This window comes from Gallus gallus, chromosome 9 (genome assembly GCF_016699485.2).
Source record: "Gallus gallus isolate bGalGal1 chromosome 9, bGalGal1.mat.broiler.GRCg7b, whole genome shotgun sequence".
NCBI lineage: Eukaryota > Metazoa > Chordata > Aves > Galliformes > Phasianidae > Gallus > Gallus gallus.
In genome coordinates this window covers 16,216,095-16,234,778 of record NC_052540.1, presented here as the reverse complement: position 1 = coordinate 16,234,778, position 18,684 = coordinate 16,216,095, and the positions used below count along the sequence as shown (strand labels likewise).

Here is an 18,684-nt window from a genome sequence, read left to right as displayed (position 1 = left end):
ATGGATGCCTGCTAGAGTTCTCACTGCTGCGTGGTGTTTTCAGTTTCAGCTTTCTCTTCCCTTTTGGCAGGTCTGTTGTGTACGTGAGCTCTACGGGAATGCAGAAAAGCCACCTGAGGGAGAAAATTGCTAATCACTAAAAATTACTAATCATTCTTTCACGCTAAACAAATCCCACTGAGAGGTTTTTAGTTACACAAAGGTGGATTTTTTTTCATTCCCCTTTTCCCTTTTTCCTCCAGCAGATGATACAGAGGTGTAAAATGGGGGATATCACATCCTACTATGCATTAGCTGTGGCATTTTCGCATGATAAGATCTAGGTCTGAGTCCAAAATAAAAGCACAATAGCCTGAAAAATCTTCTAATGCTCACCACTAGCACTTTGCAACCAAAGCAGCAGGAAAAGGAATTAAGTCAGTCTCAGAATCATCTTTCCGAGGTTATTTGTATTCCAGTAGCAGTGAGGTCCCCTTGCTGAGGCTATGACCGCCATGTGTTTGCACCCCTAAAAGAGCTTACAGTCTAAACAGATGAGGCAGAAGGTTGGAAGAAAACAACAATTCGATCTGCAATTCTTACAGGACGCTGTGGGAATAAGTGCTGGTCTCATGGTTGCTTCAGACCTCTCTAGTGAAGCTACATGCTAAACCTACTTCTCAGTGCCCCCATCCTGACCAGAGGAGTCTCCTGCCTCCCACCACCACTTCCCTGCTCTTAGGAAGATCCTTGGTGGAACATCTCCAGGAGCACAAAGCTGTTTCTGAAGTCATCCAAGTATGGCTGAGGTTGGAAATAATCTTGTCCAATTGCCACCTAGAACCAGCTGCCCAGGACCATGTCCAAAGACCCGTGTCTTTGCTAGTGGGACTCGGAACACTTCACTGGCTGAAGTTTCTCTAGATCTAGCATGAGACAGCAGGCAGCAGTGGGATGTGGGTTAGCTGAGAAGCTTGGGTGCTCATTTCTGACTCCTTGTACACACAGGTTTCCCACTCCCATAGCACTGTGCTGTGGCTTCTCTCATGCAGTGGGTCTGGCTGAGTGAGCTACTTAGAAATTGTTGACAGCTGCCAGCAGCATTTCCTGGGGAATTTCCAGAAAATATGCATTCCTAGGCTTGTCACTGAATAACTGACTGAAACTGAGGGTCAGAGCATTCACTACAAAGGAAAAAAAATCAGTGGCATCCTTGTCTATGTTTAACTATGCTACTAATATATATTTAGAAGTTAAACAGGATTGCACGCTTTTGCTTGCCTACTCCATTTTGGACCTCAGAGCACAATTAAGCGTCTTCTGCTGATGAGAAAGATGAGGCAGGTTTTGTTTTCATTCCCTTTGCCTCTTTGGAAAGCACTTCAAGCTCTGGATTTCCTGAGTGCTGTGGGGCAGCCGGGATTTCCTCAGGCTCAGCCATTCCACCGCAGCCTGCAGGTGCGATCCAGTGGCCATGCAGCATTCCTGTTTCTCACCTGAGCAGAAAGAAAAGCTAAGGCAACAAAATCACCTTTTTTTCAGTCCATCATCAGCAATTTCATCTTGTTATGCTCTGCCACTTCAGAGGGCCTGTTTGACTAATATTGACATGTTTCTTGCAGTTTGATTCTTTGGACCAAATTTAGGGCTTCTGTAAGTTACCTGGTTCCAGGTTCAAAATACTTGAAATAGATTTTTTTTCCCTCCTCTCTTGTTCCCCTTGTTTGTTTTTTTTTCCTGTATTCTTGAACAAAGTAGACATCATCCAAACTGTGCCAGACAGAGGTGCAATGTTTTCTGTTACTGCTGTAAATACCCCACAGTTCACCTTTTTGTGCCAGCCTTGACTATTCAGTGTGCAAAACACGAGGCCCTCTCCAGAGTGTTTTTACTGCATTTATAAAGAAATAATGGAAAACCAATAACTGTTCTTAAAGAAAGGATGTCACAAAGCATGAGCAATGCCTGGCTACAGGTCTGCTCCTAATCTCTTCCCTAGACAGAACAAAGTAGAACAGTGCTCTCAAAATACTTCTATTTAATAACCAGATCCAGACTAGCTGCTGCTTTGCTGCAGTGGGGAGCAGTGATATTTAAATGCTGCCACTGAGCTTTAGGATTAACACCTTATGGGAAGCACCTGCGAGGAGCCAGCACTGCTCAGCTCCACAGCCATCCTGGGAGTGCAGCCCCCATGGGGTCCATGGAGCGGGCGCTGCCATCTGTGTTCCTGCAGATTGCCTTGGTTTCTGGCTTCTAAATCTCTAAGTATTTTGCCTTGGAATATTTGTCTCTGGAGAAGGCACACTGGAATTTTCTGAAGCACTATGTAATGTGATGTTTTGATACAATGATATTTTCCAGTTCACCTAATTCACTGAATTCCACCCAAGTTAGTAATTACAGTACCTTAGAATTACCATTTCTTGGTCAGTTTTACCCTTTCTCAGAAAGACTTATTTTTCCTTTGCTTCTTTCCCCAGGCATCAGAATGGGCTCCACAGAACATCCTTTGCATGGAAGGCAGCCAGTGATGACAGCAAGCTTTATCCATCACAAAGCTGAAGAAATGGGTCAAGGCGATCCTTCTCCCTGCACTGAAGAGCAAGAAAAACCTTTGATAGAAGCCCAAACAGGGAGATCTCCACCATTTCCTTCTGCCATACATTGACCTTTGCATCTCTCAATACCACTGGGATCTCCTATGCCCCCCACAGACCCAAGGAGGAGCAGCATCTTTTGTTACAAGGTGGTTGGTAAAATTAACTGTACATCTGTAAGAGTACTCGTACATCTTGATTACCACAGCCACCCAGGGGTCTGTAAATGAGAGCTACAGAGCATAACGAGAAAACCCAGCTACATTTGATCTGGCATTGGACCACCACATGTACCAGTCTTCTACAGTTCTGAGGGGGAAGAGTTTGGCATCGTTTGCCATAAATGTCTCAGGCATCCTTGAGGTAAGAGCATACTGAATTAGTATACAAATATACATATGTCTCAATAAAACAGACATTCAAGTGGCTTTTGGGTCGAAGTTAAGGGGCACTTATCTCTGATTGGTAACAGTTGTTTGTTTTTTTCTGCAGGATTCTGGGAGTCCAAAAGCCCAGACAGCAAGAAAGTCTGAATTTAACAGAAGGAGAATTAAAGGAGATCCATAACAGTCAGTAACTGCTGTAAAGCTGCTGTTTTATGGTCAAGTCGTGCTACTACCATTATCAACCAGCTATGGGCATCAGTAGGAGACTGCAGTATTGCCATCAGGTGGGTTAGTACTAATTACAAGGTGCTTATTCAGTCTAAGGAAAATACACTGCAGATTAGTCACTGGCACCCAAAATGGCATAATTAATTGGAGCAATTTATTAAGACAAATAGAGGGTCACAGCTAAGCATAGTGCTTAGAGTTAATTTACTGTTAACAAGGGTGCTCATTTAGCCTGCTAAGAGAATGCATCTACGTTGTGAGAGGATTTTATCATGCTTTCAAGAAGGCAGATGCTGGGTCTTCTCTAGTGCTCTCGTGCTACGTGACCTCACTGGTGTAAATATGTTTGCAGTATGGAAGGACTCATTCCTTTGTCCAGGTAAGATTAAAATGGTCTTTCTCAACTAAATTTTTCTTCAGCTGACTGTCTAATAATCAAAGTGCAGTAAAAACATTCTCTATTTTTTTTTGTTTTGTATTTGCTGAATCTTCTATATGCCTATGATCAGTGCTGATCCTCAACTAGTTTGTAAGATACTTATCACGACATCACATGTTGTTTACATACAGTCACAACTCAGTCCAAAAGTAGTATAAACCAAGCCAAAATATTTTCTCAGGAAATTGTGCTGATTGAAGTTAAAGTGTTGGTGCAGCTGTTGGCTCCTGGATGCTGTGTGCTACCTGCAAATTGGGTGGAGAACACCTTCAGCTGAGCCTTTTAATTGCTCCATCAAAAATGATATGGGGGCAGCCCGTGGTCTTTTCACATAGAGACCTCCCTTGCAGCCCCTCACCGCATAAACCCAATGCAACTGATACACTTCTGTTTTGTGAATGGTGGGGAGATGTCATGAAACCTTGTAGATTTCTGATCTGAATTTCTGATCAACCGTGTTTATTGCCTGCTCTCTGTAAACTCATTTTATTAACTGCTCTTTCCTATTAGATGTTCTTACTAGCAGGGATTGCAGTGAGCTGAGATCTCATCATAATGTTCTAGTTTTTTCACATTGCTGGTCACTCTGCCCTAACCCTAGATGTATGCACTGAATAACCACATTGTTCATTTATAATGTCCTTGGCTTTTCTATAGCCTTGTCCCTGTGATATTACTTGTGGACACAGTGGGCTGGATTGAAGACAGTGAACTTAAAAGTAGTGATGTATGCAGCTATGTAACTGTGAGAAGAAATGTATTGATTCACATACTTCCTTTTCTAACCTGCTGTAAGGTGTTTCATCATGCGGGACGTCATGGAGATCTTATATTTGTTACTTAACATACATTGAAAGGTCTGACTTCTCTTTCTTGCTGGCTTTCTGAATGGAAAAAGCTGTTGTTAACATGTCTTGCGTGTCAGAGATCAGGCTGTTCATGACAGCTTATGAAGCTTTGAACGTATATAGTAATAGAGAGGAATAGCAAACTGTTATATTAATGTAGCTGAAGCACAAAAAGTGAAACTATTGACCTTGCCAGCTCTGCATTTGGGGCAAATGTTACTGTGGTGAACAGAGTAACTTTAACTAGCCTTACAGTGAAGTTGTTTTTTAATTTTTTTCACATGTTTTGCTCTGATAGGTCAGTATGAATGCCTAAGAAGGGCTGGGCACAATTCTAAAGATAGTTACAGTTTTGAAAATGTCAGGAATTATTTTCTGGTGAAAACTTTGCTTTTGGATAAAGAGGCTAGTACTGAAATAGAAGCCAGAATGATTTCCATTGGTTTATGGATCACTGAAAAGCCTCTGTTACTTAATTTCGTTTTCTGAAACGATGCCCTTTTAAACCAGCCAAACAAAAAGCCTTTACTGTCTCTCATGCCTGGCATGGCATCACTGTCCAGTGGATGGAACAAGTAGGTATGGAATAGGTGCACATCCTGCACACGTTTAACACGTGGCGGCTCTTGACCTCCTTGAGCCAAAAGATCCTGTGTGTTTTAGTGGCTGCTTCCTGAAATATACAAAAGATGCTGCAAAAACATATACAAGAAATCAATGTGTCATGAGGTGCAGATGAACTCTAGGGAGAGGCAGAGTGCTCAGCTGCTTCCCATTCATTTTCCCCTGAGACTGATTTAAAAAAAAAAAAAATCATCCTGGCAGGGCAGTGGGTGGAAGACAAGGCACAGCAGCAGCTGTTGCCCGGATTTGGGCATGCTAGATACCCACCCAAGGCCCTTGTTCCATAGAAGTGTGCCTTGCATTGCCCAGTGCCATCAAGAACAGCTGCCCTTCATACCAAGGCCAGCCCTCAAGTGGGAGCGCAGTGTTGTTCCCCAGCCCTGCACTGAGCCTCCCACAGCTGCCGCCCTTCACCCTGCTGGTGCTTCCTCAGGCCCCATGGCACAGGGAGCGTGCTGGGGAAGCCCGTGCCGTGGCCATTAGTACCGCGCCGACAGCAGCCTCTGCAGATAACGAGAAGCCCTTCTGCCTCGCTGCTATTAAACCGCTGCCTTTTCACGAGAGGAATCCTGAATTCTTCCTCAAACCTAAACAAAAAAGTGAACCTTTTATTCGTTTCATCATTATCTAGGGCTGCCACATTCAAATGATTCTCCAGCAGTCCCTTCATTTCCGAGTGCACACGTCGAGAAGGGATTGGAAGCCTTTTGATTAAGAATAAGAGGTGATGACACTACAACCAGTGCAGGGTTGTCATCATTACCGTGTACCTGCACTTCCACAGAGCTCTCGCTCTGGGTTGCCTCTGATATAAAGCTGCTGTACTCTGTGCCCTAATTGAATGGAACTATTTTATAAACATGCGTTCCCCGAATCCCAGAAAAGATCCTTTTAGAGGGGAAGATATGGGGAGGGTGGTGGGGAGGTGGGGAGCTAGATGGGCTCAGTTCCTGGCAGACCAATTTTGTCTGTGAGAGAGATTTCTTTGTTCCCTGCAAAACTGCTTGTCGTCTATGGGGGGATATATATATTTTTTTCTTCTACAAGTCAAATGAATTATCTGACCACCCACTTTTAATCCTGTGATTTTCTGCCTTTGACCTGGATTACAAGTCACCTATGGCCACCTTTAGGACACAGCTGGCTGCAAGTTTACACAGGACTGCTAAGGGAAAACATGCATTCCTTCCTGGCCTCATTTGTTGACTGTTGGTGTCTGAGACTGTGCCTCTCCGACTTGGTCCCAGTAACAATCTTCGGTTAACAGCACAGGGGAGAGATCTGCACCTCCCCACTGTGGTGCTCTCGTCTGTCTCATGTCTATATTCCTGCGTACACCCAAAACCTGCACCACTTACAGCAGGAGTGGTACTCTGCAAATGACTCATTAAGCTGTGTTCCTGTTTTCAGGTTTTCTGTGCTCCCACACTGGAGATTTACTGTTTCCCGGGTTAACTTTTTAAGTCTTGACTTTGATCCGTATTCTTCACCTGGCTATTTCCCCATTGCTGTGTGTTATAACTGCAGCTGTTATGGCTATGGGTGCTGTGCCTGAGCCCCAGGGGGGCAGGAGCTGTCCTGGGCTGGTGCTTACTTGGAAACTGGTCCCGCAGTTGCAGTTCAATAGTTAAAATAATCATCTGTTATCCGTGTATTTAAATGTGAAGGGCTTTTATTGTTAAACTGCATTTTCCCAGGAGCCTACATTTTAGTGTGAATACTTTAAAACTGCTACATGAAGTTGTATTAATAGACAACAAAATTACAGCCAATTTCTGGCACTATTTCAATAGCTATGTATGAAATTTACCGCATAAGGGATGTTGAGTTAAAAGTGGTCAGAAGAGTTACTTTTATCTTGGCTTACATATAGCATTACATTTACACCTGAACACAGGGTGAATTATCATCCAGAGGAGTTGAGAAGGAATCTCTTTTCTCCAGGAATGGCAATTATATTTGATTAGGTACATGGGAGCTTTTTCCTCTCCTGGCCAAGGATCCAAGGGCAGTGCTTTGAAGACACCCAGCCTCATGATCAAGGTGTAAAGCATAATGACAAATGTGAAGTTCCTGCAGGGTCAGAGTCAGCTGCAATAGTTCAGGGGAAAGGGCATCGGACTGCGACTTAAGAGGCTTGACTTGAGTGCCCCGTTCTTCCACTGGGCTGCAGGACAAATCACTTCCTTTCTGTGCCACAGTTTCCTTATCTGTGAAATGGTGGTAATGAGCCTTTCTTCTTCATTCCTCTTTGTAATCGTTCCAAGAGCTGCAGGTAAAACACGCTCTACAAGCACTTGGTATTACTGTGTTTGATTTCTGGGATTTTCACGTGTGATATCCTAATGCAAGGAGCTGCTTCCGATTTGCACACATCAGCTCAAGGGCCGTGGTGTTTGTCGTCCTGTTGTTAACAGCTCTTCCCTGAAATCATTTGGATGGGCAGGCAGGACTCTGATTTTGTTTTTTTAGGATATCTGCAGCTTGCAATCTTAGTGCAACAGGATTTACTAGTCAAGCATAGCCCTCAGACAAAAGCACCCAGAGGATGTGCCTTCCAGGTGCTCTCCTTTGCACAACGAGCCCTCTGTCCTTTTCCCTCTGGTCTCTGCAGGTCCCCTGCCAGGAGGTCTCCATGCCTGTGGTCATCAAGAGTTTGCCAACACGATGAGGAGGGGGAGGAGGGGAAAAAAAAAAAACCTTGATGTGTGCAGTAATCTAAGCCTTGTTCCAAATGTGTTTGTTTAAGCATTGCTAAGGGTGGCTCTTTCCTGTCCCTATCATTTCTGCCCTTGTGTCTTTGTTTCAAGAAGAGAGGGGGTTGTCAGAGAGGTGGGGGCTCTCTGTGACGTGCTCTAGGGCTCTTTGTTCAACAACATGTGCAGGGTCCCAGTCACCTCCTAATGAAACACATCGGGATGGAGAGTCCTGACTGTGAGATGATACCCCACCGAGTGTCAGAGCAGGCAGGGTGTGCGTGATGCACTTTAGTTTGGGTCATTTGAAGTGATAGATGCAGGAGGATGGCAGATTAGTTCCTGCTGAAATCTGAGGAGCTGCCTGTGCTGGTGCATGTCATCCAGTGCTCAGCAAATGCATTCACATGAAACAGCTGAAATCTTGGGTTTCAGGCCTAAGTGACCGCTACAGGCACTAGTAGTTCCTGCCTGTGGAATAAACATTTACTGAACACTCTTCAGTTTAATAACACTTAGTGCAGCAAGCAGTCGCTCACCACCCTCTGCCTCTTATCGCTATTGTGACAATCCAAATGCTACCAGGACCACAAATATGTCACTCTCTCCTGGGAGTGCTTCACTAATAAATTGCTTAACTTCTCTTCCCTTGACCAGAAGTCAGGGTGCAGTACTTGCTTGTATTTGAGCCTACCGTGTTGTTTTTCCCTTATCTGTTCCCTGGAGTTGGAGTGCAGGGCACTAATGGGAGATGTAGGGACTGCAGCCTTTCCACTAACAAATTATGCAGCTGATGCTTGCTGATACTGGTAACCTGCGATATAAAATCACTTTGTCCAAGGCCACATGTTTCCTTCCCTTCTCCACCTCTCCAGCTCATCCACTGAACACTATCAGAAGTTTTGAATCGTGCAGCCTAATTGTTTATACAGTGCTCTGTGCTACGGGCCTCCATCCTGGGAGAGATCTGTTAACCGTAGATCAATTTCTTGGAAAGGATCCCGGTTCTTGACTCCTGGCCCAGCACATCATCAGCAGTGGGATCTTCTGGGGTTGGACCTCCATGGTGCTACAGGATATTTGTGAATGAGGAACGCTCACAGTAAGCAGAACTTTTGTGAAAGGGAAGTTGTATCTGTGAACAGGTATAGCAGTCTGGGTGCTGGGCAGTATTACATCTTCAAGATAGTCAAGATCACAAAGAATTAGAAAGTGTTTCTTTTGCATTTCTTCAGGCCTTTCTGCAGTATTTTACCCTGGAATCAAATTTCTTCTCCTGTTTTCAGAATTCAGTGAGCCAACCCTGGAATTAGGGATTTGTCAACTGGAAATTAGGAAGCATTTGACTTTGACACTAAAATTAATTAAAGTGCTATTACATTGATCTCTCCAGCATCTGTTCTACTTGTATGCAGAAATGCTAGTGTGCGCTATGGGGCCATTTCGTACTGGTGGAACTGGATGCTGTGATCAGCCATATGCTGATAAAATTATTCTTTTGTCAGTGTGTCTGCCTGGAATTGCTTCGGGAGCTGGAAACATTCACAGCAACAATGCTCATAGCTGAGTGCCTTAAGACTGTTGATGTGAAAGGGACTTTTGGTATAGTTCCATTCCCTACCTGTATGCCATACATACAGGTTGGCAAGCCCCTTCCTCCGTGAGCATCTAGATGTGGGCTTTTAGAGCATTTCTGTTTTGAGACCCAACTTTGTTTACTGAATGGGGTATCCATTCATCTAATCCAATTGAGTCCAGTAGCTCCGCTGTCACTTTGGGGGGATTTGGTCAGACCCCAGAGAAGTCAGAGTAGAAGAAAGCTGACACAGAAACACTTCTGAGTAGGTCAAGTGGAAGGTAAAGGCAATTAGTTTGGTTTGTTGGATGGTCCCTGGTGACCTATCTGTGTTATGCTTGTGCAGCTTATGGATAGTGTGGTCGCAGGCACCAAATTCCATTGGGATATATAAGGTCTGTATAGCAAACAACAGTGCTTTGCCTTCCTCTATTGTTTGCATCCAGAATATATGAGTCCTTATTTCTGTAGGCATGAAGGATGTGAGATTTCTCAGATGCTGAGAGCACAACTAGAGAGAAGGAAAATGAATCAGCCATTATGGAGATTTGTTGAGTAATGCCTCAGTCCAGAGGCTATCTGCATTCTTCTCAGTGTGGTCAGCACTGCACATGGAGCTCTGTAGGGATTTTAAAATAATAACGATGATGGTATGGTCCAAATCCATCCATGACTAAAGATAACGCTGATGAGGAGCAGAGCCTCGTCTGATTGCCTGGGTATCATCCATATCTGTAATTAGTCCCTAAATATGCACCTGAAACACAGCTGTTGCAAGCTTTTTTAGGAAAAATGACCATTTAAAAATGGGCATTGTGTTGGAGAATTTTCAGTAGTTTCTGTTTACAGTTGAAAGCAATTCTCTTCGAGCCTTGAAAAGGATGTAATTATTTGCTTTTACAATTAATGCCATAAAAGTGGCTAGCTATTGTTGCACGCTCCTTGAAAGCATGCTATCGCTTTTGATGACTGTGATATTATTAATCAGTTAATTATCATCACTGGATTAAAATGAAAATATTCAAGTAAACACAAATGCCTTCCCTTTACAGAATTCATCTGAATGTTTCTGAGTGTGCATGGGTGCCGCTGAGCACTTGTTCTGAGTGTGCTGCAGGTTCATACACAACAGCCATGCTCTGGTGTGTGGTGTGCATGGGCACAACCTGCGGTTGTATGCAAGGCCCTGGAAGGTTGGTGCTTTGTGACAACTCCATCAGATGTCACTATGAGGTATTTGTCTGTCAGCAGTGGGCAGCTAAGTGATTAGCTGACACAGCCACTCATGGCATGGGTCACTGCCAAAACAGACAGGTTAAAAATTCAAGACATTTGTTCCAGCTCCTCCCAGATGTCTTGCTTACTTCTTTCAGTTATTGGCTCTGTTGTCCTGTGCAGGAAAAATAACATGTTGGCACTTAGAACAAGCTGCTTAAAAATAGCCAGTCAGCCCATGGTGGGCAGAAATACTGAATTTGTTTGTTTGGAGGGGAATATTTGTGTCCTTGCTAGGGCTATATTTTCTGCTCCATCTTCCATGCAGAGTACTGCCTGTGTCTGTGTTTGCATCAGTGCTACTCAATAGCCAAATTAATTTTCTTAACTCTGGCATCAGTTTTTTCAGGCTGTGAAAACACACAGAGTGTTTTCGCACACTCATGAAAAACCAGATCACCCAGCAAGCTGGTTTTAAGAAGCAGATACAGCTCTTTCTGTCTCCAGAGGAGCAGCTATCTAAATCCATGCTGCAATGGGAGATTTGTTTTCCTCAAGTTACTTTCCAGCCTTTTCCCTCCCATCCTTGAGCAGGATTTGCATGAACTACGGCCAAGGGATAGTTTGGTGTTGTTTATTCAAAACAAACAACAGAAAAGGGGAAGTGTCATAGTACTGTAGAAAAGGAGTATAAACAAGTGTTGTGATTGTGAGCTGTAACAAAGGTGATAATAAGCAAGTAGCAAAGATTTACAGTAAAGGTGATGGCTTCAAAAGTGGACGGCCCATTCTTGTTACAAAGCAAAGAAAACGCCAATCTCCTTTTATAACGAAAGTTGCACTTCGCACTGAGTTTGGAGGGTTAAGAATTGCCTTCCATTTAACATTTAATTTTTTTGAGCATTACCCTAATGATATGCTACATCAAAGTTTCATAAGGGCCTGGTTTCTTGAATTGCTTCCTCTGCACTCATGCATGTGATTCTCTCTTGAAGTGGTAATGGCTGGTGATGAAAGCTGAGGGATGGGCGCAAGGTGATCCTGCTGGCCAAAAAAGTTGCATAGATGGAGGAAGCTGAAGAGCAGTTTTCATGAAATATAAAAGAGGCAGGTGTGATTGAAAGTCAGGGGATATATTTAGATGGAACAGGATCATATGCTCTGTCTAGTTTCCATGGTGTCAAAGTCGTAGCTAAATCCTTATATCATAAAAAAAATAAGCGTAGACAGAAACATACTCTTTTAAATTTTGATTATGTGTCAGAGGGGCAGTAGGGTTTGAAGATCTTGTCAACAGACAAAACAGACAAGTATTATTCTTTTGTAGGATTCGGTGCAAAAGGGCTGCTGGTCAGCTGACCACTAATACGAATGTTGAGAGAGTCAAGTCAAAGAACGTTTTTTACTTTGTGTATAAAGGACGTTATATAAGTTAAACTAGGCGTAAAAAGCAGCTCCAAAACAAGGCCTATGTTCTATTAATATTAAGGTTTTTACTTCAGCCTGAGAGAGCAAAGCCAATCAGAATCTGAAAGCCAAATATTCTGCTGTCAGCCTTCTGAAGAGGACACGCTGTTTTTCTGGTGAGGCTCACATGCATGCTCCACTGTAGCAGTTCAGTAGTCCTGTCCTCAAGACTTCTGAGTCCTTAAAGCTACACAGGTCTATGGGTGCCGGCAGTTCTGCAGTAGCAAGCCATGGCTATGCATGCAGGTTAGTTACTGCCAAAGTCTAACTGATCTGGATTATTTCCTACCAGAAAGTGCTTGAACCGAAGCAGAATGAATTCTGCATGCAGGGCTGTTTGCGTGAGTTTTACTGTTTTCCATCCTAAATGCTGAAATCGAACCACAGAAGAAATAAGCAGTGTGCCAGAGACTGAACAGAAAGGCTCAGACTACATGGAGAAAAACATGGGGAGTGGTGACTCTCAACTGTATTCATCAGTTGGCACGCTGCTCTGGCCTACCAGTGTGCACTACAAGGAAAATTAGCTACCTAAATGAGATGTTTTTAGAGGGACTTTTTTAAGCAACATTCTCTTCTGTTTATTTGGTAGAGGAAAGCATGGGGTATTAGCCAAAACTCTATATATTCCTGTGAAGGCCAAATGTTATTCAAGCATCGTGACTAATAAGAACAGGACTTAGCCACACACGTTTGTTCTGTGGTCTTTTAAAGCCCTGGTTCTGTGCTCTGCACTTCTCGATTCTGAATTGGGGGATGCTCCCCATTCCCTAACAGGCAAGGTATATTCATGTGAAAAGCTCTGAAGCTCATTGAATTCATTAATTAGGAAAGGCTGGAGGAGAGAGGCCTTCCTCTAACTCTCTTGCTGAATTCTTGCAAGAAAAATGTTCAGCCTCAAGTATATTTAAATTTTTACTGCCAGGTTAAACCCTTGCACAAAAAAAAAAATCTTACAATGGAACTGCTGACAGGTCCTTAACTATAGTAGCAGTCGCAGTCTCTGCCGTAATAAAGATATTGCATGTTATCAATAATCCTCTTTCTGCTCGAATCCCTGTCTTTCTAAAGAGAAAGGGCTTACTGACTGGGCAAATCTATTTATAAATTTTGTCTTGGCACCAGAAGAACTACACTGACAATGCAGTGGAGATCTGGGAAGGCAGCTGGTCTGACTGCACACAAGCAGCAAGCTGAGTGTCAAAGCAGGGCACTTAAATTTTCTCTCACTCCTCTAAAAGAGTGGGGGGAATCAGGGAAAAAAAAAAAAAAAGCTTCCTTTGAACAAGACAGATCAGCGGAGTTACAGGAGATTGAGTAAACTGTCGCACTTGGCTCACTGAAGGGCTTTCACATACTGCTCACCACTGCACAGAGTCATCTGAACTGGGGACCCGTGTGTGTGTGTGTGTTTGTACTGTACAGAGGGATGCATACCACGACTGCCTGAGCTGATAAGGGACGGTCTTTCTTGGGGTTGATGATATTTTGCTTTGAATAAAGTGATGGAGAGGTAAAGCTGGAAGGGAAAGCAATAAGATCACGAGGAGGACGCTCTATTTTTCCCTCCAGGTCATTTAAAAAGGATGTTTCTAGTTGAATATGCTGTGGTAGATTTAACATCTCTTCACTGCTAAGCAAAGTCTTACAGAGAAGGTGGTGGATTTATTTCATCAACAGCAGAGAATGGCAAATGGTTAAAGCCCTGTCCTTTGTCATCTTTTCACATTATTGATATTCCAGTAGGAATTGGAGTCTGTCCTTTCAAACCTTAACAAATCAAGATGGCAGCATTCCTTAATGTTCCTGTACACCTACTGCTGAGCAATACCAAATACTTGCTGTATTTCCCCATGCCATTGGCCCATTTTGAACTGGCCCATTTCAATATGATACAAAATAAAGCCACCTACATACATATCAAGTAGTTATTTTCCTGTACCCACAAGCGCTTTGTGAATTTTTTCTCCCTCCTTTCTGCAGTTATTTCTCCCAGTTCACTCTCTGCATAACATTGATACTGTGTGTTCAGGCACTGAGCTGCTCTGTACTCTGAGTTGCCACCTGAATTCTACCTGTAGACTTGTTATCATTCTTTGCAACTTTTTAGTACACAGTCTCCTTCTAGATAACAGGACCAATTGATAACAGAAAAATCTAACTATTGTTGGTGGGGTTGACAAGTGAATGTGGTACTGGAATGTATGTAGAAGGATAAAAGTGTGTACTGGAATGCTGTGCAATCAGAATATGGTTCTGGTAATGGTAAGATGAGTGATGAGGTGGCAGTGAGGATGTGTGCTCTATGCTTTACTTCTCATTTTCTGTCAGCTCTGTTGCTTCACAAATCCCACAAGTGTTTCACAACAAAGTACCTTATGTATTAGTATAACTTGGGCAGGATTTTTGTGCTTTTTTTTTTTTTTTTAAAGAGCTCACTGTTGTCCTAGCAGTGTTTGATTTCAGGCCAGGGATGAATGCTTTTGAAAATCCCACTCTGAATGTATATGGCTGTCCTCTATTACACGGATGTCAAATTTTCCACTTCTTATATCCAAAGGCTAAAGTTTACTCAAAGCAAAACAGCAAGGATCATGTTGCACTCATCATAATAGCTTACAATGTGCAACCAATAAGTAGGTCACTTATCGGAGTGGGATACTGTATAAGAAGCGTGTTTGCCACAAGAGACTTAAGAGTGAGTCCCCTCTGGTATGTATAATAGTCTTGTCAGTCTGATCCAGTTCCCACAGATGTTTAAACTAGACCTTGGTTTAAATGGAGATGGATCAAGGGCTATGCATCATATATGAAATATGAATGTCTTTTTCCACAAGGGCTTACTGAAGTAACTGGGGATGTCACAGGAGGCCAAAATTGATTGTATTAGTTCACTTTCAGTCTCCATGAGCCATTTGAATGATCCAGGCATATTCTTCCAGAAAATGCAGGTTAGGCAGGGGAGGGGAAGAACGCACATGGCAATGTTAGCTTGGGACAATGATGAACTGTTCAAGTCTTGCAGTTGACCTAACTCTGACCCTTTCAGTGACTAAAGAGGTATGAATGTTTCTCTTACATTTCTGTCTTCGTTCTCAGCTTGCCTTTGCAAGGCAGCTCAAAGTTACGGGGAAGTTAAAGACACAATCTCCAGCTAAAGCAAAGAAATACTGAAAATCTTGCTGGAGAAGCTGTAATTTGGGCAATTGCCTGCTGACTGCTTTTGATAATGGAGCACATGATTTCCAGCAGCCCTAGTTTTGGAAAGGAGTCATGATTTGGGGCCCGGAAGCTGCTAAGCTTCTCTTTTGCACTGTGCATTTCCACAGCAAAAGGGAAATTCTGCCTCCTTCTGCAGTGAAATTTCACTAGGAAAGAGCATGACCCAAAGTGTTTAAACTTAAACTTTGACATGGCTTAGGTGAAAGATAACCTTTGACTGCAAGGACCCAGGAAAGAGCTCACCACAGGAGACACCCAGCGCCAAGTTTTGCTTCCCTCTGAGTTTTGAAGACTCTGACTACAATTAGGAGGTGCCTTTGATGGAATTCACCAACACCTCCTCTCTCAGAGGACAGAAGTCAGGCTTGTGGCCAATGGGAGAGCAACTGTGAAAGCCATGACTCCAACTGTATTGCCGTGCAAAACCATAAAGACGGGGACAGTGTCATTATGAATTTAAAACTACTTACAGTGATGACAGTATGGCACTGAGAGGGGATTGCTCAGCAAAGACGATGTAGTCCTTCCACAGCTCTCATTACAAGAATTGCCGTGCTCTGGAGAACTTTTATTCAACAGTAAAGTACAACATTTTCAAGTGATTAGGAGAAAAAAAAAAAAAAAAGAGAAAAAACAGCCCTATTTACCCTTCTTATAATTGCATACATTCAAATCTGACTGGGAGATCAGAGGCAGAAAATTTGAGCATTGAGCAAAACTGAACAAGACCGGTCTGCCTGGCTATGCACTCTGCAACTATTCTCTCTCTTTTCTTTTCTTTTCTTTTTTTTTTTTTTTCTTTCTTGAACAGACAGGAGATGCCTGTGGATTTATTCCCCTTTTAACCAGGCATACAGAGTATCCAGGGTTATCTGATTTTAACCGTGATATGGTCTTATTAGATGCTCTATAGATACCTCCCTGACTGGGTCTCACTACTCACCTTGTAGCTCTCCCTTGCTAACACCACAGGTTTTATACAGGCCTATCTTTTTGTCTTTGTACTTTCCATAAAATTTCAGCACTGAAAAATGCACTTAAGCCAGTTCTTGTGTGTAAGGTCTAAAATTAGTTGAGGTTTTCTTCCTTTTATTTGGACTAAGCTGCTTTACTTCAAGAAGCACCCTTTAAATCTTTGTGCAGAAACCCCGGGTACCATCACCACAAATACTGTGCATGATGTGCTGATGTGCTGTACCACAGAACAGGAACGGGTGACCAGGACCTTCATTAAGTGGCAGATTTCCACACTAAAATAAATGTTAGCAATTTCAGCCTCAACAGCTCCTCTTCGGAAAGCAGTTAAAAGGAACTGAGTGCAATAAAATATTAATCATTGACAGTTTTAAGAAGGTAAAAGCAAATCCCAAGGGGCATCTTGTGGTGCTACAGCCTTGCCTTATGCACAGTTTCCTACCTCTCACTTCCTTCCTCATTAAGTTGGCATTGGGATAAAAGAGCAGAATGGGTCAGGAGGTCCTGTTCCAAGTAATTAGAGAGTTGCTTCTTTTATCTAAGTGTACCTTGTTAAAGTATATCAGTGTCAGCCAGGTTAATTGGAACTTTAATACATAATTGATGCTAATTTATGGCCCTTTTTGTTCCAGGATGCTCATGTAGACCCTAAAGTCAGCATACAGTTTTTTTGTTATTAATTATATACTGAAAACCAATATCCCATTGAGAGAAGACCCACAACATGTTATAGTTGCATAGCTTTTCTTCCCCTGAGCCCCTTGGTTCACTGGCATTTCATGTTTTTTTTAAAGACTTCTACTTAGAATCAGCATAAAATAAACGTGAATGTTTATTCTGCTTTCTCCAGTTGCATTTGCTGAACCCAGTGCAAATATTCCTCCATCACACTGCTGTAACAAGGGTAGGACTCCAACGCTGTAGCTGGTACTGTTGTTCCCACAAAATGTTTTTCCTCTCCAAACTGACAAAGTATCCATGGAGAAATGCAAAAGCTATTACTGCCTTTTAATGAATTCAAGGGTCAAAATCTGCTGCGCTTTGTCTTTCCAGGTAGGTGCTACTGAGAAGGAAACACCAAGAAAAGATGAATGAAGGCTGAGTACTGTGTACCTTTGAGGCATGGTGGGGTTGTTTTTTTTTTTTTTTTTCACTTTATGAGTTTTAGACCCCCTTGGGAGAGAGGATATCGTGGAAAAGGAGAATCCAGTGTAGCTGGAGAACTGAGATTCTTTTGGTGACATTCTATCTGAGGCACCTGGGAGCCTGAAATACTTTCTGTCATTCCGTGGTGAATGGGATTGGCAGCAGAGGAGGTGTTGGATGGGACTCCAGTTCCTCTGGAAGATCAAGTGTTGCTTAAGAAAATCACGCGATGCAAAGGATGGCCAGTCCTGCCATTCTTTTTCTGTATGGTCTGCACATCTTAGATGTAGTGCCTATGGCTTTCCAGTGTTTGTGCAAGCATACTTTTCCCTCATCAATTCAGATGAGATTTTCTTTTAGAAGTGTTCTTCTAGCACCTAAGTAAAACAAGAGCTGCAGAGAGAATACAGTATTATCATATGGCTCTGCCTAGGCATATCCAAAAATAATACCAATCGTGGCTTAATGATGCAGTGATGCTCCTGCAAGAGCTCTGGAAGCTCATCTGCTCCTGTAAGATATTCCTGTCAGATATCTGCTCCGCCAGATATTTGAACTGGTCAAGTCTGATACTTGTACAACTGGTTCCTCCTATAATTTGCTCCTGAGTTAATTTTGTTCTGTGAAAACCAGATGTGGCATAACATGATGACATACCTGTAGTGGGTAATGCTGGAACATGACACAACATGTGTCAAATTTCTTTTGAACCTTTCTGAGCTCAGGTATCAGTCAGAAGAAGGTCGTTTTAATGATCAATGATTAATTAGATGATTGTTGGCAGATGAATCCAAAGATTATGTAGCACTCTTCATCAGCGTCTGGAACACAGAAGAAAAGTTAAGATTTTTAAGTCAAATGAATGAAAAGAGTAGTGCTCAAAGTTTCAGCTGCTCCTGTGACATTTGTGTAGTGTTTCAGGAGGGCAGCATCTGTCAATATAGTGGGAAATAGTTAAGGGTCCGCTCTGCATTTTAGAAATCTTAGAAATTATGTCTTAATTTAAATATATTCCTACTTCATTTTGGTTTCTAGGTGTCCAAACTATTTTTATTCATACTGCTATTTAGGGACATGAATGCTGTGCAAAGCTGGTCTGTGCCAGCAGTAGTTGCCTGGTTATCTCACATGGACTCTCCTGCTGACTCTGCTGGCCAGTTTAGTTAGAGACCTGCGAGACCAGGTCCTGGTCAGAAGGATGGCAGTGCTGATTACAGAAGGCAAGGCAGACATTGGGACAGTGATGTTCTGGCAGTAGAAAAATCTTTTTGGTCAAACCTGTT

At 42.8% G+C, this 18,684-nt stretch overlaps 1 protein-coding gene across 1 annotated transcript in view; it reads left to right on the top strand.

Annotated features, from left to right (window-relative positions):
* ATP11B (ATPase phospholipid transporting 11B (putative)) overlaps positions 1–18,684 on the top strand; it is a 141,357-nt gene that overhangs the window by 41,462 nt on the left and 81,211 nt on the right. The window contains exons 5-6 of the mRNA XM_040705709.2: positions 2,463–2,942; positions 3,072–3,249. Coding sequence (XP_040561643.2) covers positions 3,178–3,249 — 72 coding nt within the window. The 5' untranslated portion in view covers positions 2,463–2,942; positions 3,072–3,177. The remainder of the gene's footprint in view (positions 1–2,462; positions 2,943–3,071; positions 3,250–18,684) is intronic.